The 23,334-nt window shown below is 46.8% G+C and overlaps 1 protein-coding gene across 1 annotated transcript in view; it reads left to right on the forward strand.

Annotated features, from left to right (window-relative positions):
* The window catches only part of GNA12 (G protein subunit alpha 12), a 108,209-nt gene that overhangs the window by 35,692 nt on the left and 49,183 nt on the right, over positions 1–23,334 (forward strand). The window contains exon 2 of the mRNA XM_028091902.2: positions 10,028–10,243. Within this exon, the coding sequence (XP_027947703.1) occupies positions 10,028–10,243 (216 nt within the window). The remainder of the gene's footprint in view (positions 1–10,027; positions 10,244–23,334) is intronic.

Genomic DNA, 23,334 nt, shown 5'->3' on the forward strand with positions numbered 1-23,334 from the left:
GATTTCCCTTGGAGCTATGGTTTGAGGATGTGACTGGTTAAATATTATTGTAGGACAATTTTAGCAAAGCCAAACCAATCAAAAAAACAGTTTTAGGAAAATGAAAAGTTACCAGCTATAAATGTGTACATTGGTACAGCCTTTCTGGAGAGCAGTTTAGTAATACTTATCAGAAGCCTCAAAAATGTGTGCATACTTTTTGAGCCAGCAATTTCATCACGCAACTTTGAGGAATCTGTCACAAGACAGTAGTCAGATATGTGCAGATGTGCCCGTCCGGGGAACTTCCGGCCTTGTTGTTCATACTTTCCATGCTTTGGAAACAACTCAGATGTTCAGCAACAGAGGATCAGTTTAATTATAGCTCTCCGCATAGGTGGGATTACTACACAGCAGTTACAAATCCTGAGGTTTTGAAATAGTTAATGACATGGGGAAATGTTTATGATATATTGCTAGAAATGTTTTTGAAGATTTATAAGATGTTTATACATACATACACAAGGAGAATTCTATAAAGAACAAGACCAATAACATTCTGCATTAACAACAATAATATTCTTGAGGACTTAATTTTCTTCTTAGTGCATTTCTATGTTTCCTCTGTTCTCTATGCTCAAAATATTTTTGTAATCAGAAAGAACAAATTCCATCTTAAGAAATGTTCCCACATAGTGATTCAGTGTACTTTAAACTAGCTACACTAAGAAAGGTAAAATAAAATTAATATATTTTGATAACCCAAAATATCAAAACATTATTTCAATGTGTGATCAATATTAAAAACTAAAAGATATTTACATTTATTTTTCATAAGTCTTTGAGAGCCAGTATGTGTTTAGAACACATCTCAATTCAGACTGGCCACTCATCCACCACTCAGTCACGGGTGCTAAGGACGTCTGTGTTGGATGGAGCAGCCATCGAATGTTCTAATTCTGTGCTGCTAAGGTCGTTTACATGAGTGAAAGGTTTTTGCTATTCGGAGATTAAAGTATGATCTGAACTCACTAAATTTTCTCTAACTTAGTCAGGTATAAGCATATCCCATGCTTCTAGATTTTAATAACTGTTTTTTAAAAAATCTTATAGAGTATACCAGAAATGTCGGGTCCTCAAAGGTCAACTCAGATCTGGTTGTAGTCTCGGGCCTGCTGTCAGCTGTGTGAAAGACAGGAAGCAGACAGACATCTTCTGCCTCCTGCCTTTCTTTGTGCCTTCACTTCCCTGATAAACCCATAAAGGAATAGAATATAGGTAAAAAAACAATAGCGGTAGGGCGCCTGGGTGGCTCAGTTGGTTAAGCAACTGCCTTCGGCTCAGGTCATGATCCTGGAGTCCCGGGATCGAGTCCCGCATCGGGCTTCCTGCTCAGCGGGGAGTCTGCTTCTCCCTCTGACCCTATTCCCTCTCGTGCTTTCTATCTCTCATTCTCTCTCTCTCTCAAATAAATAAATAAAATCTTTAAAAAAAAAAAAACAGTAGCGGTAGAACCACAGAATCACATTTAACTGACTGTGTGATTGAGCTTCAGTTTTTCTCATCTGTAAAATGGGCACAATACTGCTCACCTTACAGTGTTACAAAGTGGAAATGAGCTAGTGGATGTTAAGCACTTGACACAGTATTGTTCACATGGCAAGTACTTTAGTGTGAGCGATGGTAACATGTTACTGTAGCATCCCTGAGACAGCCTCTGGATTGCTGAGAGAGCATGACTTTTGTGCATGTCTGCATCTGCTCGTTGGACACCCTGATAAGAATGGAAGGGATTTGTGGAAAGGATAGCATTTTTGTGACCTCTGTGCTGTTGTTTCCCACAATATGGAAGGCCCTGAGCTTGATCAGGCTGGACGCAGAGGCTGTTATTCAAGGACTGGCTTCTGTGTGTGCATCACACACCCGACCTCAGGACAAGTCAAGAGGTGGTCTTTCTGCAGCCCATGTTAACTGCCTGTCGTGACCGATGTCTGCAGGGTCGAAAATATCATGAGATGTGTTCCTGGACCTTACCTTGCTGCTGAAGATGACCCTGAGAGATCAGCCAAGGTTGTGTTTCCTCAAATGCAATCTAGTGGCCTGATTTTCTCACACCACCTTCCTCAACCTCTTTCCACTCTGTTATCCATTCTTCCCCGAACCCAGCTCATTACTGTTTGGAGTTCTGAGCCTCAGCTCAGTCCTGTTAACTTTGAAATGGTAGAGGCACAAGAGAGGGCCCACCCCAGAGCAGACCCTGTGAAAATCTGGCCCGGTGGCTCTCTGAGCACAGTGCATGGTAGAAAATACATTTTACCCAGTGTAGTTGCATGTGCGGGTGCCTGGAAATATATAGACACATCCGTCTGTGTACATAGCTCTCCCTGTGTATTCAGATCTTGCTTTAAAGCAGAATTTTTTTTTTTTCAAGTAGGCTCCACACCCAGCATGGAGCCCCACTTGGGGCCTGAACGCTTAACCAACTGAGCCACCCAGGCGCCCCTAACACAGAATTTCTATAAATCACTTGCTGCTGCTATTTACAGGTTATTCAGATATTTACCATTATGTTCTATTTCATTTTTTAAAAGCTCACTACATGGTTTCACTGTGTGGATCCTGACTTGAATTTTGAAAACACTGAATTAGCACATGGAGCTGTGTTACCTATGTGTAGTGTTTATGGGATGTTTCCCCCCCTTGGAATGATATTTAGTGTTTATTCTCGAATGTCTTTATTATTTACTGTACTTCAACAGGAAGGCTTCATTCCCCCTTGCGCCAGTGCTTGTCTTTAGAACATTTAGTGGATGTTTAGTCCAAGCGGATTCCAGGGTTTAGAGCCTGCCACTTGAAAGAGAAGAGGAAAAGTTGCTCCCTGCGTGGCTCCGGGAGGTGACTTCAGAAGTCTGCAGCCTGCTGGCTCTTGAGTTCTGACATTCAGCATAGATTTTCACATTCCATTTGAGGAGATCTGAGGAATTCTGAACTGATGTTGAATTCCTTGTTTATTTATTTTTTTTTTTTTTAGCTTTAAGGAGCACCAGCCTTTCCCAGGTACCCGGAAAAAGCTCAGGATTGACAGTTTGCTTCTCCTGTACATTTCCTGATACCAGAGTTTTTCTTACAGTTCCATTTCCTCGAAGTGTTGCCTTGGATTTCCTGCTGTCTGGTTAAATTTAATTTGTCTTAAACTTCCCCAGATCTACCCCCTCCCGAGCCAAACAGTCCTCCGGACTCAGCTCTGGAGAGCTGGTTGGTGGTCTGGTTGTGTACTCTCTCTGCTTGCCCCGCTATCCACGTTTGGTGACTTCTTTCTCTGGCTATTACCTCTCATCTTTCTCGGGGGGGGGAGGTTGCTCCCCCCACACCTGCACTGCCCCCCTCCCGAGTCTGCAGGCAGCTGCTCCTTTCCAGACCCCCGATCCTTTCCTGCTCCCGCAGAGTAAATCCCTCCTTCGCAGCTCGCCGCCTTGCTGCCCCCTTGCCGCCGGCTGGCTTCCGCCCGCTCCTCTCCCCGCCCCACGACCCTCCCCCGCCTCTGATTATAGCCTGCGCACTCCGTGCTCTGTGCTGCTTCTGTGTCCTGAGAGCTCTCGGGGCAGGCGCCACGTTTACCACCTTTGTGGTCCCCCCTCCCCTGGCACTGGTCTTTGCCTGAGGGGCGTCTCAGTGTAGAACTCCGGAGCCTGTCCTGGTGGTGGGGAGGCACAGTGGGGGAGGGGACTGGCCCAGGAGGCCAGCGTTCCTGTCCTGAAAGTAGTGGCGCTCTGAGGACCAGGCTGTCTGCTTGCTGCTTCCCCTTCTCACTTGTCCCTGACCTCCCAGTTAGAAGCTCTCTTCCACTTGGGTTTCAGAGAGAAACTGAGAGGAGCTGTCTGCCTTCGCTTGCTGGACTCATTAACTTAAAGAAATGTATCCTGTTTACATTTCTGGCAGCATTTCTTTTATTTGGATGGTGGCCAGAGGCAAACAACTCGGCCCTAGTGGGTTTAAAAAAATAATAATATAAAAAAAAAAGAGCTTTCCAGTAGATATGCTGTTATCTGATTGGGCGAACGTTCTAAACCTTAACATTTTCTTAATGTCACTGTTTCATTCTGTAGAAAAAGCTAATTTGATCTACTGGCATTTTGGATCTATCTCGGCTTTAGTATTTACTGTGGGAAGATTTTAGTAAGGAATGACTGAAAAGATTTGGTTTGATTAGGGGCTAAACTAACAACATTTATTTTGAAATGAGATAACAGGATTTGCAAGTTTTGGTCTCCATCCAGGAAAACTGAAAACCCCCCCAAATCTACATCCCCAGCAGACAGGGAATCTCTTCTTTGACTAGAAGTTTAAATTGCTGGATTTATAAGTTGTCTTAAAAATGTGCTCTTTGAACAGTCTGAAGTGTTACATAGTATCGAGATGAAGTCACCGAACTGCTTAAGACTTAAACTGTTCATATTTGGGTAACTGAATAAGACCTGTGGTTCTCAAAAAATTAATACTTCCGTAACATTGTTACTGAAAGAAGAGCTCTCCTTAAAGCCATTAGTGAGACAAGCAAATTGTCTTCTGCCATAATTTTTTTTCTTTGTCTTCTGAGCGTATATGGATTTTAGGATTTTCTGGGCTTTGTGTTTCAGGAAGTAGGTCTTTCATTACAAAAGAGTGAGGCAAGGTGTTTTGTAATATGCCTGCTGTATAGTGGTATCTTTCTTCTAAGACATCAGCAGCTCTGTATAATGGTGGTGAACCCGTGTAGCTATCAGTTCTGCCAAAGTATAGTAAATAGAATATTTCCAAAGACTTCATGCTCTCTCGAGAAAGCAAGAAAAAGAAGACTCCAATTTTTTTTTTAAGATTTTATTTATTTATTTGACAGAGAGACACAGCGAGAGAGGGAACACAAGCAGGGGGAGTGGGAGAGGGAGAAGCAGGCTTCCCGCCGAGCAGGGAGCCCGATGTGGGACTCGATCCCGGGACCCTGGGACCATGACCTGAGCCGAAGGCAGACGCTTAACGACGGAGCCACCCAGGCGCCCCAAGAAGACTCCAATTTTAGGCAGAAACCTCTCCTTTATCTCGATTTTTTGGGTGTTCAGAACAAAGTTGGCAGAGAGTAGTTTTTCACTAGGATAAATTGTAAAAAGCAAGAGGGACCTCTCTTTTCTTGATGCTTTTTTTCTTCCAAATGAAGGGACTAGGGTACAGAAAACAGACCGTAGCTAACTGGTATAATTCAAAGTTCATCAGCAGTTTTGTCAATTTCCCTGGATTTTTAAAAAGAGAAATAAGGAGCCTTTTCTTCGTGTTTGGGAGCAGTTAATTTGGGCCGGTTCCAAGCTTGCTTGGGTGGCAGCGTGTGCAGGGAACACAGGCTGCTTTTGGATAGACCAAGGTTTTTTAAGCCAAACTTGTGTTCACCCCAATAATTAGGGAAGGCCTGGTCTGTGCAGTGTTGAAAGCAGGCTTGGAAATGATCACTCAGTCTTCCAAGTCCGTTTTGATTCCCTGCCTTCATCTCCGACATATAAAAACGAAACTCCCCAGGGAGCAGAGGTTCAATTTCCCTTGTGAGGGAGGAGGTGCTCCTTGTGAGGCTGAACTTTTTTCATGCGTGAAAAGGGCACTGACAAGATACCTGGTGTGTCAGACAGAATTTGCTGAGGGTGACTTGTGCAGGCTGGGCCATCAGGAATGGTAGGTGGGTTGGTTACCTGACTTGGGGCTGGGGCTGGGCTGAGATCCTGACCCAGCTCCTTTGCCAGGCGAGGCGCCTCATGTGCCAGGACGGCTTTGTCTGATTTGCACAAAGGTGCTGTGACCCTGTGCCAAGAATCTTACCGGAGCGATCTCTTCTACCTCCTCTGTATGCAGGTATTTTTTGTTGTTGTTGTGCAGCATGTGGAGAATATGAAATATCTTTGTTTTCTTGGGCTCTTGTCCTTTTGGGCAGATGGGAGTTTGGTGTGAAGTTGTCAGAGAAAGTGGGGAGATGTGAAGGACCCAGAGGCAGGAATGGGGTGCTTGGAGCCCAGAGGCAGGAGAGCTAAGGATTTATTCAAGTCCTGTTTCCCCACTGGGTGGGTTCTAACCCACTGTTGCCACTTGCTGACATTGACCTGCACTTCAAAAGCTCGCTTGGAGACCCATCCATCGCGCTTTCCCTACTGGCCCCTCGTAAACCTTCCCTTTCCACGCCACGAAATTGGAGCATTTATTGTCTCGGCTGCTGGTTAACTTCTTAAAAAACTTTTTATTTTGAAATAATTATAGGTTCTCAGGAACTTGCAAAGATGATAGGGAGAGGTATCACACAGTTTCCCCTAGTGGTTACCTTTTCTAGAACTGCGGTGCAAGCTCACCACCAGGAAATTGATGCTGCTGCTGTGTGTGTGCGTGTGTAGGGGTGGGGGGGAGGGAGGGAGAGATTCTGTGACTAGCTCTCTCACGTGAGGGTCTGTGTAGCCAACACAGCTCAGCTCCATCACCTCCAAGACCCTATAGCTGCCCTGGCACAGTCACCCGCCCCCCTGCTTCCCCTGCCATCCCCAGTCCCTGGCAGCTGCTAATTTGTGTCCTATCTTTATAACTTTGCCACTTCAAGAATATTCTATAAATGGAACCACATAGTATGTGACCTTTTGAGATTGCCTTTTTTACTCTGCATAATTTTGAGATCCACCCAGGTTGTTGCATGAATCAACTGTGTTCATTCCCTTTTACTGCCGAGTCCTATTCCATAGTACAGAGGCCCTCACAGAGTGTAACCATTTCTCTTTTGAGGGACTTCGGGGTTGTTGGGAATAAAGCTGCTCTGGGCATTCTTGCACAGGATTTTGTGAGGACATAAATTCCCATTTCTCTGGGTTCAACACCCAGGAGTGAGATTTCTGGATTGTATGGTAAGTATATGTTTAATTGTTTAAGAAACTAGAAAACTGTTTTCCAGAGTGGCTGTGCCCTCTCGCACCCCCAACGATGCATGAGACAGCAAATATTTCTGCATCCTCACCCCCATTTAGTGTCCTCACTGGTTTTGTTTTAGCTGTTTTAATAGTGGGTAGTGGTACTTTGCCGAAGTCTTAACCTGCTTCGCCCTCACCTGCTTACTTGCTGTCTGTGTGTGCTCTCTGGTGAAACATCTCTTCATAGGTTCTGCCCATTTTCTAACTGTATTTTTTTTCTAGCTGTTGAGTTTTGAGTGTTCTTTATATATTCTAGATAGAAGTCCTTTGTTAGAGATGTGGGTTTTTTTTTTTTTTTCAGCCTCTTAAGAGTCTTCTGCAGAACAGAGTTTTGATTTTTATGAAATCCAGTTTATTGATATCTTTCTTTTATAAATCAGGCATTTCGTGTTCTAAAAACTGTTTACCAAGCTGTAGATACTGACCATTTTCTCCTATGCTGTAGTTTTATGCTTTTTTTTTTTTTTTTTTTAAAGATTCTATCTATTCATTTGACAGAGAGTGAGAGAGGGAACACAAACGGGGGGAGTGGGAGAGGGAGAAGCAGGCTTCCTGCCGAACAGAGAGTCCGATGTGGGGCTCGATCCCAGGACCCTGGGACCATGACCTGAGCCGAAGGCAGATGCTTAACGACTGAGCCACCCAGACACCCCTATAGTTTTATGTTTTGAGTTAATTCTCCAGCGTCATTTGTTGAAAAGGGTATTCTTCCTCTGTGTAATTGCTTTTGGATCTTTATAAAAATCAGCGGGCCATATTTGTGTGGGAGCATCTTTGGGTTCTTGCCTATGTTCAGTTGACCTAGGTGTCTGTTCCTTCACTAAATACACACAGTCTTGATTATTATAGCTGTATAGTAAGTGTTGAAATTGAGTGATTCCTTTCACTTAGTTTCTCTAAATTGTTTTAGCTCATCTAGCACCTTTCCATAAATTTTAGAATCACTAACTATATACACACACACATGCATACACACACATATACACACACACACACACATACACACAACACACACCATATCTATACCTATAAAAGATCTTGCTGGGATTTTATAGAAATTGTGTTAAACTTACATATCAATTTAGAGAGAATTGATGTCATTACTATTTTAAAGCTTCCAATCCATGAACATGGTATGTTCCTCCATTTAATAGGTTTACTTTGATTTCTTTCATCGTTTTGTTTTCAGCATACAAGTCCTGTACATGTTTTATAAGATTTATACTTTTAGTGATTGCTAATAATATTGCATTTTAAATTTCAGTTTCCACATGTTCATTGTTAGTAAACAGTTGACTTCTGTGGGTTGATTTTTACGTCCAGTGACCTTGCTGAATGAGTTCACTTGAATTCTAGGAGGCTTTTTTGGTAGGTTCCTTGGGATTTTCTACATAGATCATCATTTCATTTCTTCCAAAAGTAGGCTTAGTTTTATTTTCTCTCTCTCTGATCTTTACATCTTATATTTCTATTCGTTATCTTACCGTACTGGCTAGAACTCCCAATACCATGTTGATTGGCACTGCTGAGAGTGGGCATCCTTGTCTTGTTCCCAGTTTTGGAGGAAAGGATTCAGCTGTAGGTTTCTGTCAGTGTTCGTTAAGTTAAGGAAGTTCTCTATTCCTGGTTTTCTGGGTGTTTATATCATGAATGGGTGTTAATTTTTTTTAATTCCTAGGTCTTTCTCTCTAGTTAGATTCTGAGTTTCTGGAGCTCAGACTCTGCTTCATAAACATTTTGTTTACCTGCAGTGCCTAGCTTGTGCTTTTCCCGGAGTAAGCATTGAACTCATGTTTGTGGATCACTACAAACGGGCCTGGTTACTGATGGCACGTGTGTGGGTCCTAAGGAGGGAACTCACAGGAACACCTCTCACCAGCAGTCCCGCTCTGCTAGGCCTGGAGGAGAGATCCTAGCTATTCTTTCTGGTCCCCGTTACCATTTGACTCAGTGGTTTCAGGCAGAAATGGAAGTCATAGGTACCGAGCTGATGCCGCAGTGGACATACAAGGAAGGTAGAGACCTGAGGAGTCTGCTCTGACCCACGTGTTGGAAGTGAAACTTTTTAGGGTAACTGCTAACTAAAAACCACTGAGTTGTACACTTTAAATGGGGGAATTGTATGTTATGTGACTTAGAGCCAATAAAGCTGTTATTTTTTTTTTTTTTTTGTAAAGCAAATGCCACGTGGGCAGTGAGGTCCTGGGCTTTTCTCTGCCAGGGGGTGAATTACTGCTCCCAGTTGTTTGGGGTCTGAGCCCGTGAAGGCTTTTCCAGACAGGCCCCTGCTGCTCTTCGCCCACCGCAGTATTCACTGGGTCGCCTCAGAACGTAGAAACTGGCGTAGGTACAGTATTGCTAATTTGGAAGCACTAGCCTAAGAGCGATGAACTGGACCTACTTCCCGGTAGGACCAGATCTCCTGCGGTCTGGATGCTTCTGTTCCTGTACTTAAGGCGAGTCTGTGAGGTAAGAAAGGGGCCGGAAGTACTTTAACAGTGAGGAGCTAAGAAAAAATGAAAACAGGGGCACCTGGGGGGCTCAGTTGGTGAAGCATCTGCCTTCGGCTCAGGGTCCTTGGATGGGGTCCCGCATCGGGCTCCCTGCTCAGCGGAAGCCTGCTTCTCCCTCTCCGTCTGTTGCTCCCACTGCTCCTGCTCTCTCTCTCTCTCACTCATGTTCTCTCTCAAAATAAATAAATAAAATCTTAAAAAAAATAATGAAAAGTTTCTCATTATCACTAGCAGTGATGGCATTAAATCGAGAATGTGCCCCCCCCCCCAGCTCCTGTTTTGGGGGGACGGGCAGGCCACTCGGCTTGTGATGCATTTCGGTTTTGTCCTGTCTCCCAACTGCTGGCCACTCTTTAAGCTGAAAGAGGCACTGTGTCCTCCTGGTGTCGAGGAGCTGCCAGGTTTCAGCAAGTTGAGACCTGAGTGCCTTGACGAAGCGAACCAAGAGACAGATCCTGGTGGATGGCCTGGGAGTTTTCTGCTTGATGACAGTCGATGCCCGTGCAGAGGCTCTCTGTTGTGATGTCGTCTTGGAAGCACAATTAAACCCTTTCTGTGTCTTTTATCTCGCAGGGCTCAAGGGTTCTTGTTGATGCACGAGACAAGCTTGGCATTCCGTGGCAGTATTCGGAAAATGAGAAGCACGGCATGTTCCTCCTGGCCTTTGAGAACAAGGCAGGGCTGCCTGTGGAGCCCGCCACCTTCCAGCTGTACGTCCCTGCGCTGAGCGCTCTCTGGAGGGACTCCGGCATCAGGGAGGCTTTCAGCCGGAGGAGCGAGTTCCAGCTGGTGAGTGGTGCGCCGGCCCCCAGGCGGCACGGTTGTGTTTTACGTGGCTGATTGGACCTTCAGTAGAAGTTCCTTAAAAACTGTCACAGTACCAGCCAGCTGTGCGTTGCTGTAAATCCTAACATTCAACAACAACAAAAACATAACGGAAGCAAATAAAGCTATTAAATGGTTTAAGGGGGCAACGTGAATTCAGTCTGGCTGAGTCAATGTTTTGTTCAAGGAGTACAAAGGATTCTTAAAATACTAAAATTCAGTGTAACTGACAGAGCTCGAAGTGTTTAGGCCTTATTCATAGTAGTAGGAAACTACTGTCTCCTGAGAGCCAGTTTCCAGCTTGTACCGTTTGGCTCCTGGCCAGTCGTGACTGTGTCCAGATCGGCACCTTGGAAGCTAATCTGAATCTTCCCAATTGCTCATTTTGGATTCTTCCCTTCAAAATGCCTGGTCGTCTCTGTCATTTAGATTCATTTAAGATATGCCTGTTGGCATTTTGGCTTTTTCTTCACTGTCCTTCATTCGCCACAGACGGAGTATCTGGTTTCTGCTGCTACTGGCACAGCGGTGTCCGCCCACGCCCAGGGGCTCTGAGCACCTGGGACTCCCACGCCTTCTGCCCCTGGGAGCTGGGACCCTGAGTTTGGAGCCATCAGTCCCCTCCTTTCTTAGAGTTTTGCCATAATATGTACTTTTCAAGTTTTCTCTATTTTCAAACTTGATATAAATGGTATATAAACTGTATGTATTCTCCTGTGACCTACAGGTTTGAGATTGATTCATGTGGCTGGGGTCCCTTCCTGTTCATGGCAGGAGTAAGGGGGTCCGTTCCCTCTGTGCTGTGGCCCTTCTTGTGTGTCTCCCGACATAGTGTGCAGCGGTTTCTTCGGGACATGTTCCGTGTGAGCAAGACCACCTGGTCATTGGGCACATAGACCTCCAGATAGACAAGATCTGCCCGATCATTTTCCGGAGTGGTCATAGAGAGTCCCTGTTGCTCTCATCCTTGCTGATACTGAGGGTTACCCAACTTTAAAAATTGTAGTAGTATCTTCTTATGGTTTCATTGAAATCTCCCTGATGATATTCATCAGCTATGCGTGTTTTCTGAGCTATGCCTATTCATGATTTTACCAGTTTTTTTTAAGGAGTGATTTGTACCGGAGGGTCCTGCGGATGGTCTGCCTGGTCATTCTTTCCGTCCGGTTTCCATATGCTCTTCACCCTGTCTCTGCTGAGGCTGACCTCTTAAAGAGACGGAGTCCGGCTGTCAGCGCCAGGAGATGGGTGTTGGAGCCGCACCATGAATGAAGCTACAGACCCTAATCTGGTTCCATCGTTTTCCCTCGAGGAGCTTTCCCATGTCCCCAGATCCGGCTCGGGACCCCGCACAGCCTTAGTCGTCACTCTCCTTAGTCTCCAATCTGAGACCGACCTCCATCCTTTCTTGGTTTCCGTGACCTCAACACTTAGGGAGCACTGGCCAGTTATTTTGTGGTGTCTCTATTTGGGTTTCTCTGGTATTTCCTCATTGTTAGAATGAGATGATGCGTTTTTTGGCAGGAAAACCACAGAAGGGATGATGTACCCACTCAGAGCATCCTTTCAGGGGTTCGGCTCCTGTTGCCGTGAGGCCGGGCTTGCAGGGTCTCCGCTGTAGGGTTACACTCGTTCTCGTTACTGTTAAGTATTTGGAGACAATGCAGATATCCTGTTTCTCAAGCTTTGGCCCACTCGTTTTAATATCCACTGGCAGATCTTACAGGTGACATTTTTATAACCCTTTCTCATCTTCGTGGTCTTTTTCAAGTTAACTTTAAAAATTAAGGTGGGAGAGTCAGAAGAATTGAGAGGGTGTGGCTGTCCTGGAAAAAAATCTTAATCTTCTGAAGGGGGAATGTCAGAAACAACCAGGGAATACAACATCTAAGTGTGAATTTGGGGTTGAAGTCTTTCTCCCTGTAAACCGATATGTTCTAGGAGAGAATGTGGAAACTGCTACCACCAATTGAGAATTTACTGAAGAAGCCAGAGTAAACCTCCAGAGCCGATGATTTACAACTCGTGTTGAATAAGCATTCGGCCTGGGGGGCGGGCTGTGCTGGGCAGTTTTGCCAGACTTCTGTTTGCTGGTTCCATTACATGCTGTGTCCTCAAGCCAGAAGGGACTTCCCAGCTGAGTACCAAGGCCTTGGGTTGGTACAGACCGGGAAATAAGCTGGAGAGGTTATGGTTTGCTCAAGGCCATGTCCTCTTAATTATCGCCACGATGAACTCGAGCCTCAGAAGCCAGTCTGCTTGTTTCTCCATTCATTCATTCATCCAACATTTATGGAGCACCTTCTGTATGCTGGACACTGTGTAGTGTGCTGGGGATACAGCAGCGATAAGACCAACCATGAGTCTGTCCCCGAGAGCCTTTAATCTAGACCTAACCTTGGTGTGGAGTTCAGGTAAGACTGCCAGAAGGTGGATATCGGTGTCTCTGTTTCTGTCTTGTGCCCCCCACAGCCGGGCTCTCTGAAGACCCGGTGCCTGGGAGGTGTACGTTCCAGGGGGCTGGGTACCCTTCAGGACTGTCCTCACCAAGGGCAACAGTGACAGTGGGTTTGGTTCATTGGGTAGTAGGTACGTGGGTGTTTGTTATTCTCGTACTTGATACTTTTCTATAGGTTTCCTTTTATTTTAAAAAATTAGAGCATTTTCTTAAAATAGGTGGGCAGTAGGCCTTCCTAGTCCTCGTTGTCGAGGCTTGCAGTTACGGCCAGCCGTGAGGGGTGCAAGCATCATCACGCAGCATGATCAGCCCTCCCCTGCCCCATCTGCAGCCCATCCCTGACCTCTCTTCTCTGTGGATCTTTCTCTTAGTGTCAGAACCTTTCCAGGGTGATGCTTCATCAACTTGTTTTTTGCTTTTTCTCTCCTCCCCTGGTGACCAGCCTTTGACCGTCTCTCAGTGGAGAGATCCAGCAGCTTTGAGAATTGTTGTCAGCCAGGTGTGAGATTTTTTTCCTGTTCCCTCTGCCCTCTGGGTTTTACTTTACCATTCTAGGCAGAGGCAGAAACAAAAAGGGGAGGAAGAAAGGCCAAGTCTGGTGACTGCCTTGTGAGGGCCCTTTCTCCTTGTGGTGAGTAGGGTGGGTGTACAGGGCGGGAGTCTTCTGGCTCCGGAGAGGAGACGGCTGTGCCCTTCTGTGTGTTCGTGGGTGTCGGCCGCCATTCATATGCAGAATTCGATACAACCTCTGCAGCTCAGAAAAAAGGCAGGAAGATAACCGGACTATGTTAGACCTTATCTTTCAAACCGCATTTAAGGAAGACATAGCAAGACACTAAACCGAAACGTTTTTCTCATAGGTGTAATGAATATAAGTATTGTCTACTTCTTATGGCCTTTCTCTAATAAAAGAGAAGTTTGGATTTTTAAACGTGTCTTGCAAATTATGAACTAATTAATCTGTTTGTAATACCAAATATGGATAATATTTCCACAGTTGGTCTGTTTTCTATTATACCTTTGAATTTAGGGTCTCGATCATCAGAACGGTACAGCCTAGGTGTGCCCGCGGTCTTCTGTGCATAACTCCTGCACGGATGGGGCCCCTGGGTCTGCACGTCGTAGTCCTCCTCGCTGGGCGCACGGCCCGTGTACTTTCGGCCCTTCCTGTGTGCCAGGCCTTTTGCTGAAGTCAAGTCCCACTTATTCTGAAAGCTGGTATGCAAACAAATGATAGCAGTAAAATGTGCCAAGAAGTACAAATGAGGCTACACTAGGGTTAAAGGGAGAAAATGGGACTGCTACTGGTAGGTAGCAGTCAGGGGGGGTGTTTTGGAGGAGATTTGTAAAAATGAGGTAGAATGAACTTTTTACAGCCCTTTAGTTCTTATTTCCAAGGGGCAGGGCCTTGTGCTTTCTTGAAACTGCCTTCCTTCTCTTGCTTTGGAAGATGGGACTGAAGGCTCAGTTCAGAGGAGCAAGTGTATGTGGACTGCACAGGGTTTCTTGATTCCTGGGAATCAGATGATTCTGCTTATTACACAGAATGATTTTTGTTTCTGCTTATTACACAGAATGATTTACGTTTCAGGGAATTGAGTCCCTGTAACCTTACCAGAGATTGCTAGGAAAGGCTGGGTGTTCAGGCTGAATTCTAGATGTGGAGGACGCTGGTTCGTCACAGTTGTGTGTGTGGATGCTGCCTCCTTAGAAGCCGCTGAGTGTGACGTTTTAAGGGGGAGATGGGGGCCCCTGGGTGGCTCAGTCGTTAAGCGTCTGCCTTCGGCTCAGGTCATGATCCCAGGGTCCTGGGATCGAGCCCCGCATCAGTCTCCCTGCTTGGTGGGGAGTCTGCTTCTCCCTCTCCCACGCCCCCTGCTTGTGTTCCCCCTCTCGCTGTCTCTCTCTGTCTCTGTCAAATAAATAAATAAATAAAAATCTTTAAAAAAAAAAAGGGGGGGGGAATGGCCCTGTGGCTTAGGGAGTAGCGTGCTGACTATAAAAAGAATCACCGGAATTGTCAGCCTAGCACCTGACATAAAATCCACGTGTCAGACTCCCAATTTGGTGGCGCCTGGGGCTTCAGAATTACTCCGGGTTGATTGCTAGGCACAGTCTGGGTTGGCTTTGCCTGGTCGCCTGCTCCTCCCGTCCCTCACCCCAGTGATGTGTGCTTATTAAGGGCCACAGGAACAGGGTTTACAGGTTCTCGGGCTTGGAATGCCTCATTGGGAAAGCTCCGAGATAAAGTAGTGCCCCAGTTCTCCTTTGCGTTCCTGAAACATCCGTTGGGCCGGGTGGTAGTTATATCATCAGAGAAAAGAATGAACCAGTCCCTTTTCAAAAGGCTGGACACCACAGGTTCATGTTCCTGAGCTTTCTTAGTGGGCCTCTGAGACTCCCGAGAGCAAGGCTAAGCGGAAGATGAGGCCATCTGTAGCTACAGTCACTTTTTGTAGCTCTCCTTGAGTGCACGTGAATCAAAGGGCCTGATCCCAACAGCACAGTTTTCTGCACCCAGCTCCATCCTTCTAGGAACAACTGCCCTCCGTGATGGCGTGGCTGTTGTTTTGAGCCACACGGGAAGGGTTCCCCAGAAGCTGGTGGATTAGGAATAAGACCTGAGGTCGCAGCATGCCTGGCAGGTGACAGGTTGCGTCTGCGGGCTGTTTGGGGAGAACACAGGCGTGTTCCACCGCGTCTGGGGAGGCCCCGTTGCTCATCTGGCTGTGTCTCGGCCTGCCTGAGTGCCGCCCAGGCACCTGCCATTCACTGGACTCCTTCGCTCTGTCTTCGTCTCTCTGCTATCAGGATACCCTATGGTCGTGATTCTTCTAAATGCTGTAATCGGAGGTTATAGACTAGAGGGAGACAGGAAAACCCCCAGCAGGTGCGGTGAGCAGAGTGCCTTTAGAGCGAGGTGTTTCTCGTGGTACAGTTTGGGGCATTTCGGACTCTTCCTGCTTCCCAGCGATGCCAGTGCTCCTGGGCATCCACTGCTGCTGTGACATGTGGTGGCAGAAAACCCCGAACGGGAGGGCCTGTCTCCCCTTCTCTGGTGAACAACATCCAGGACAGCCAGTCCAGGGGTGGGGGTGCGGGCCTCTCTCCAGGTCCTTCCCAGGGTCCTGCTCTGGGGCTCCTTTCCTCAGCTTGTGCCCCAGCCAGACAGCGGGAGGAGGGTGCAAAGGAGCGGCCCACCTTCTTCCTTTTAGGGCGACTTCCTGCAAGTACCACCAGCCGCGTCCTCGTAAATCTCCTCTGCGAGCCGAGTCCCATGGCCACACCTACAGGGGAGGCTGCTGCCTGTGGGCCCTTCTGGCCTGGTGTTACTGAGGCAGAAGCCCAGAAGGGCCCCGGGCTGGGCCGGCAGCCAGCAGCCTCTGCCAGAGACCCTCTGGGACCTTTCTGCCTCTAAGATGATTGGGGGTGGGGGGGGGGTTAGTGCTCAGTGGGGAGCCTAAGTTATTTTCACTTTCCTTTGTTGGGTGAGGAGCCGGTCTCGTAATAGCACATAATAGAACATTCTGAAGTATCCTCTACTGGCTAGTGGAGATACCTCGCAACTGTGCTTTCCATCTTGTGTGTCCTTCTGAATTCTATGGAGTTCATTCCTTCAGCAAATATTTGTGGAGCAGCCACCTGCGTCCTGGGGAAATAGCAGACAAACAACATAAGGAGCTGACTTTCTGATAAGAGGAGCCAGTCGATAAATTAGCAGGTGTGTGTGTGTGTGTGTGCGCGCGCCCCCCCCCCCAAGGACATGTATTGTGTGTGTTAGAGGAAAACATGAGGGAACTGGGAGAGTGGGGGGAGAGGGGAGCCTGCTTCGATGAATAGGGTGATCACAGGGTGGGGGTTCTGTAGCATAGTGTTGGTTCTCCCCACATTTGTGCTCCTTTCCATCATGGTAATCAAGTTGAGAGTACTACCGCAGAGCCAGGCTACGTATTCTACTCTCTCCATGGTCCGGTGTAGCCTTGGGACTCTGTTCTGAGTCTTGCTCTTAAAATGACTGGGCAGGTCTGCCCCAGCCCCTCCATCTCCCCGTAGGCTGCTGACCCGTGCCAAGAACCTGGGTGGTCAGCACAAGCCCACAGTGGAAGTGATAATACAGAACATGGCAGAGGCACCTGGGCCACATTGTTGAAGCATCTGTGTCTGGACTGGGAGCCTGGACTCCTGTAGCTTCCCCGAGTGGCATTTGAGAACCCTGAAGGAGGTGGGAGAGCAGGCCTTGTAGGTGTCGGGGGAAGGGGAGAGTTTCCTCGCTGGGAGAGTGACCAGTGCAAAGGCCCTGGGGTGGGGTCAAGCTTTGTGTTCCAGAGCCCAGTGAGCAGGCAGGGTAAGAGGGGATGGGTTCCCAGAGCAGAGGTATTTATGTGGTTTGAACAGGATTGTTTTGGCAGCTGTTTCAATAATAGAAACAGGGAGGCCTGTTTGGAAGCTTTTACAATAATCTAGGTGACAGGGTGGTGGCTCAGATCAGAATGATCATGGTGGAAGCTATGAGAAGGGGTCAGGTCTGTGTCTTAGAACTGGAGAGGAATTTGGAGGTCCTCTGGTCTCACTGCCCATCCAGCTTAAGGATTCCCTTGGCATTAGCCCTGTGGCTGATACTGAGCCCAGTAATTTATTTTATATGTTATATTGAGACCACTGTTGGAGAGTCCCTTTCTCTTTGTGAGTGACTTCCTGGCCACCTGTGTGTCTGGACCAGCCCCTGGAGCCCACACAAGTGAACCCTGTGCTCGTGGTGTCTGTGTCCAAACGCGTCCGGCCGTCCATGCTCGCTGCCAGGGACACGTGTCAGACTGCACGTCCCGGTCTTTCTGTGAAGGTCAGTCACCCTTCATTTCCTGAGGTCTCAAGATCAGGAGTGCCAAGAGTGAGGATCTCAGCAGTGGAGGGCAGGTTACAGCAGTTTAGAGACCCACACACCCCCAGGTGAAGCATCAGCCGCTCCTGTCCTGCTGGGGGAGCAGTGGGGTTCCCAGGTGTTCCATTAGTGTGGAATTGGGCTCTAATTAGCAAATACTGAGGTCAGCAAACAGCCCCTTTCTCATGCTGCTACCATGCCTACCTTCTCATGCCCTGCAGCAGAGGACCTCCCTGTCCCCTCTGCAGTCCTGGGTTTATCCCAGCCATGCTAGTTTTATTCCTCTTAAATTTTTACCAGCTGAAAAGTGGAACAATTCCATGGTTATTAGTTCTTTTCTTGCATGCATTAGCCATTTATAGTAATTCTGTGAGTTGCCAGTGATACCCTTTACTTCCTTTTTTCTTTTGGGAACAAGTTTCCGTTGATTTATACTAGTCTATTACTAGGTGTTCATTTTGGTATCACACCTTTTTTTTTTTTAAACTTTATATTTTGAAATAATCATAAATTCACGGGAAGTTGCAAAGATAGTACAGAGAGGTCCTTGGCGTCCTTGGCCCATTTTCCCCTGTGGGTAGATCTTACATGACTCTAGTATAATAAGAAAACCATGAAATTGACATTGGTGCAGCGTGTGTGTGTGTGTGTGTGTGTGTGTGTGCGCGCGCGCGCGCGTGCATGTGCATGCGTGTGCGGCTCTGTGTCCGGGGTAACCACCCCTGGAGTCAGGACATGGAATGAACTCCATCACTGCAGAGATCACCCTTGTGCTGCTCCTTCGTAGTCACACGTCTCCCTTCCTCCACCACCCCTTCCCCTGGCAACCGCTGATTTGTTCTCCATCCCTAAAGTTTATCAGCTTGCATGAATGCAGTCATAGCACGTGGGAACCTTTGGAGGCTGACCTCTCCAGATGCATCCAGCTTGCTGCATGCATCCATAGTGTGCCCGTTTATTTGTGGGTAGCTCTTCCTGGTCTGGAGGCGTCACAGGAACTACAAATGCAGCCAGATACACAGACACAGACGCATATGAATGTACACATATACGAAGAATCGTCATCTGTGTCTTAGAAGAACAGCTCAGGAATGGTAGAGATTAGTGAGTAATTTCTAGAGAAAGTGGAGTACTATTTCAGGTCCTAGGAGACTAGAAATTAGTTTCGGTTTGGTACCGTGTGTGTGTGTGTGTGTGTGTGTTTAACCTTTCAAACTAAGTTAACTTTCTTTTTTTTAAAGATTTTATTCATTTATTTGTCAGAGCACAAGCCGGGGGGGGGGGGGAGGCGGCAGAGGGAGAGGGAGAAGCAGGCTCCCCACTGAGCAGGGAGCCCGATACGGGGCGCTTGATCCCAGGACCCTGGGATTATGACCTGAGCCTAAGGCAGACGCTTAACCGACTGAGCCACCCAGGCGCCCCCTAAGTTAACTTTAATAGTGTGATTCACAGAGGAAAATTCAGTCTTCTTAAAACCAACTGTTCATGTCAGAGGGACATGAAATTCTCTAACCAAATCCTCCTATTTGATACTGAGATGGTTGGAGGCCTGGGTGTTGAAGGAATTTGCCTGTGGTGACACAGCTAATGAATGGCCTGGCCGGGATTACAGTGCAGAGAACCCCAAGTAGCTCCAGCCTTTGAAGGCCCGTCTGGGTCCTGATCCCAGTGCTGGAGGGGGCGGGGCACGCTGAGCTTTCCTCCAGGTGGCTCTTGCCGGAGGACACAGAAGCAGGAAACAGTTGTGCTATTCTTGGATCGGGGGTCAGTGAGAAACTTACGTGTTCCTGCTCATGGTGTTGGCCTTTCCCCTTCATTTCATTAATCATGACTAGTATTATATACTTACAGACTTCCAAAACCTGCTCCTTTGGGGGAAAGATAAAAAGTGTTAAGCATTTTACCATAGATCCCTGTGAATACTGTTACTCTAAAGCTCTACCTCTGGAGGCTTTGTAAGCTGGTGACATAATGGTCCAGGTGGAAATGCGGCATCTGCAGGCATACCTCCTTTTGTTGCGCTCTGCAGGTGGTGTGTTCTTTACAAATTAAAGGTTTATGGAAATAGCAGGAGACCCAGAAGTGGAGCTTGAAGATGGGACTGAATTGCAACACTTGAAATAATGAGGAGTTGCTTCTTATGGATGAGCAAAAAAAAGTGGTTTCTTGAGATAGCATCTACTCCTGATAAGGATGCTCTGAGGATTTTTGAAATGACAACAGAGGATTTAGAATATTGCATAAACTTAGTTGATAAAGCAGCAGCACGGTTGGAGAGGATTGACTCCAGTTTTGAAAGTTCTATGGGTAGAATGCTGTCCAGCAGCATCCCACGCTACAGAGAAATCCCTCATGAAAGGAAGAGTCCATCAGGGCCGCAAACGTCAGTGCTGTCTGATTTTAAGAACTTGGCACGGCCACCCCAGCCTTCAGCAGCCACCACCCTGATCAGTGAGCAGCCATCAACGACGAGGCAAGACCCTCCACCAGCAAAAAAGACTATGACTCCCTGAAAGCTCAGGTGATGTTAGCATTCCTTAGCCATCAGGCATTTCTTAAGGCGTTTCTGGGCATAATGCTACCGCACACTTAACAGACTCCAGTGTAGCTTAAACGTAGTTTCTGTGTGTAGTGGGAAATCAAAAAATTCATTTGACCAGCTTTATTCTGCTGTGCAATTTATTGCAGTGGTCTGGAACCGAACCTGCGACGTCTGAAATGTGACTTTGATGGGATTAATAACAGAATATTCTGTGTGATAACGAGGCCAGAAACCCCAAGAGAAAGAATAATGGATTTCACTGAGTAAACATTTTCACTTTTGCGTGGCAGACATCAGCACAAAGAAAGTTAAAAGGGAAATGACAAATTAGAGGAAAATCGCAACATATAGCAAAGCTTTTTTTTAATGTGTTGAGAGTGTACGAAACAACATGAACTCTTATGAACCGGCACACGAAGACTCCGCAGAGGAGGTAACATCCTCAGTGCTAACCGTGCAAGTGCAAATTAAAGCGATAATGAAGTCACTTTTCTTTTTAAGATTATTTGAGAGAGGGGTGCCTCGGTGGCTCAGTCGTTAAGCGTCTGCCTTCGGCTCAGGTCATGATCCCAGGGTCCTAGGATCAAGCCCCGCATCGGGTTCCCTGCTCGGCGGGAAGCCTGCTTCTCCCTCTCCCACTCCCCCTGCTTGTGTTCCCTCTCTCGCTGTGTTTCTCTCTGTCAAATAAATAAATAAAAATCGTTAAAAAAAAAAAAAAAAAAGCACACATGCAGGCGGGCGGGGCAGAGGGAGAGGGAATCTCAAGCGGACTCCCCACTGAGCACGGAGCCTGACATGGGGCTGGATCCCACGACCCCGAGATCATGGCCTGAACCGAAACCAAGAGTCGGACACTTCACCAACTGAGCCTCCCAGGCGCCCCATGAAGTAACTTTTTGTCAGTCAGACTGGTGGCGATTCTGAAGAATTCCTTGGGTTGATTGAGGTCCTGGGAAATAGGTACTGTCATCTGTAGGTGGCAGGAGAGCACGTGGTTCGATTTCTCAGTGTGTGTGTCAAACAGAGTGTCACATCCTCTGCAGTAATTCATCTTCCAAGGAATTTACTCTGAAGCAGGAACTGTGAGATTTCTGGCTTCTAATTACTGCAGACTAGTTATCCAGAGACTTCTGCCGAAGATAACTTAAAATGCCAGATAGGATGTTGAAAACGACTTTATGGAAGCCTCTAACTGCCGAGAAGATCATAAGGACCTGCCAGGCCAACCCCTGAGAGCGTGGGACCTGCAGAGGTGAGCAGAGCCCTGGCAGCTGTTGTCCTGAGATGTTCGGTGATCTAAACTGGGAGCCTGAACTGCGGTGTTTCATCGACTTTTCAGGGTCTCAGAAGGAGGTAGAGACTTAAGATTGCCAGAGTTGAGGAATCTGACAGGAAACTCCTCTGTAGTGAGCTGGGACCTCGGAAGGGGGCCGGGGGAGGAGCCAAAAGCAAACCCCAAAAATGGGGAAAGTGGAGAGCATTACCTGGCTGCTGAGCCAGGGCAGGGAGGGGAGAGGGAAAGGAAACTGTAGGCAAGCTCCCTTGAAGACTTGGCGCTCAGCTCCGTAAGGCGGTCCAGGAAGCCCCAGTGCTGTGAGTTTACTTTAAAGTGATACCAGACAGGGTGGTGTGCCTCAGTACCTGGTAGAAGCAAATGGGGACCTCTCTGGAAAACACCCTCTCATCCTAACCCTTGGAACTCCCCAGAAATACTTCTAAGGACAGGGGTTGCGGGGAGCGTCCCGGAGATAGCCAGAATCACAAGGAAACAAGGCCCTGGAACCGGAAGAGAGGACAGCAGAATCTGACCGACAGTGTTTAGATGTTGGGCTCACCAAATACAGATTTTAAAACAACTATACTCAGGGCGCCTGGGGGCTCAGTCAGTAAAGCGTCTGGCTCTTGGTCTCAGCTCAGGTCTTGATCTCAGGGTTGTGAGTTCAAGTCCCGTGTTGGGCTCCACGCTGGGTGTGGAGCCTACTTAAAAAAAATAAAGTAAAACAACGATACTTAATGTGTTTAAGGAAATAAAAGTCAGAAAATATCTTCAGGAAAAAAACCTGGAAACTATTGAAAGTGACTTAACATATTTTAAAAGAACTTCTAGAATTGGACAATACAAACACCAACATTAAAAGTCAATGGATGTGTTAGGCAGTAGTTTGAGGCCAATAAAAGAATATTAATAAAGTAGAAGAAATACAGGAAGCAAATTTCAAGAACGTAGAACAGAAAGAAACAGGGAAATAAGAAAGCTCGGTTGAGAGGCACGGAGCCTAGTGGGAGAAGGTCTAACGTACATTTCAGCAAGAGTTACAGGAAGAAGGCTGGAGTAAAGGCACTATCTGAAGAGATAATGGCTGGTAAAACAACAGATCACAGTGAAGAATCCCAATGAGTCCCAAGCAAGATTAATTAAAAAAAAAAGGGGGGGGGTGGCGCCTGGGTGGCTCAGTTGGTTGAGCGACTGCCTTACGCTCAGGTCATGATCCTGGAGTCCCGGGATCGAGTCCCACATCGAGCTCCCTGCTCGGCGGGGAGTCTTCTTCTCCCTCTGACCCTCCCCCTCTCATGTGCTCTTTCTCTCTCTCTCTCTCTCTCAAATAAATAAAATCTTAAAAAAAAAAAAAAAACCCACACACCTATAACCAGACCTATCACAACAAAACTGCAGAAGCCAAAGACAGAAAAATCTTAAAAGCAGCTACAGAAAATGGTAGAGATGAACTTTCAAGGAGGGACAGTTTGGCAGCTTTCTTCCCAAAAGCTACGACAGAAACCATAAAGAGTGAGTGATGCTTTGAGGTGGTGGTGGTGTGTGAGAGAGTATAACCACTAATCTAGAAATCTGTAAAAGGAAGGTAGAACAGAGACATTTTCAGATAAAGAGTTTATTATCCCCAATACCAAAGATTCCACTTCAAGTAGAAGGCAAGGGATTCCAGATGGAGGGTTTGAAACATAAGGAAGAGTGAAGATTAATTTATCTATTATTTTTTTCTTTTGTTGGTCATGCTTTTGGTGTCAGATCTTAAGAAATCATGACCAAACCCAAGATTAGAAAGATTTGCCCCTATGTTTTCTCTTTATATTTAGGTTGTCCTCCTACATTCTGATTGTTGATCCATTTTTGAGTTAATTTTTGTATATGGAGTGAGGTAGGGGTCCACCTTCAT

This window comes from Eumetopias jubatus, unplaced genomic scaffold (assembly GCF_037043125.1).
Source record: "Eumetopias jubatus isolate StellerSeaLion01/CBP00866 unplaced genomic scaffold, mEumJub1_p1.0 scaffold_12, whole genome shotgun sequence".
Lineage (NCBI taxonomy): Eukaryota > Metazoa > Chordata > Mammalia > Carnivora > Otariidae > Eumetopias > Eumetopias jubatus.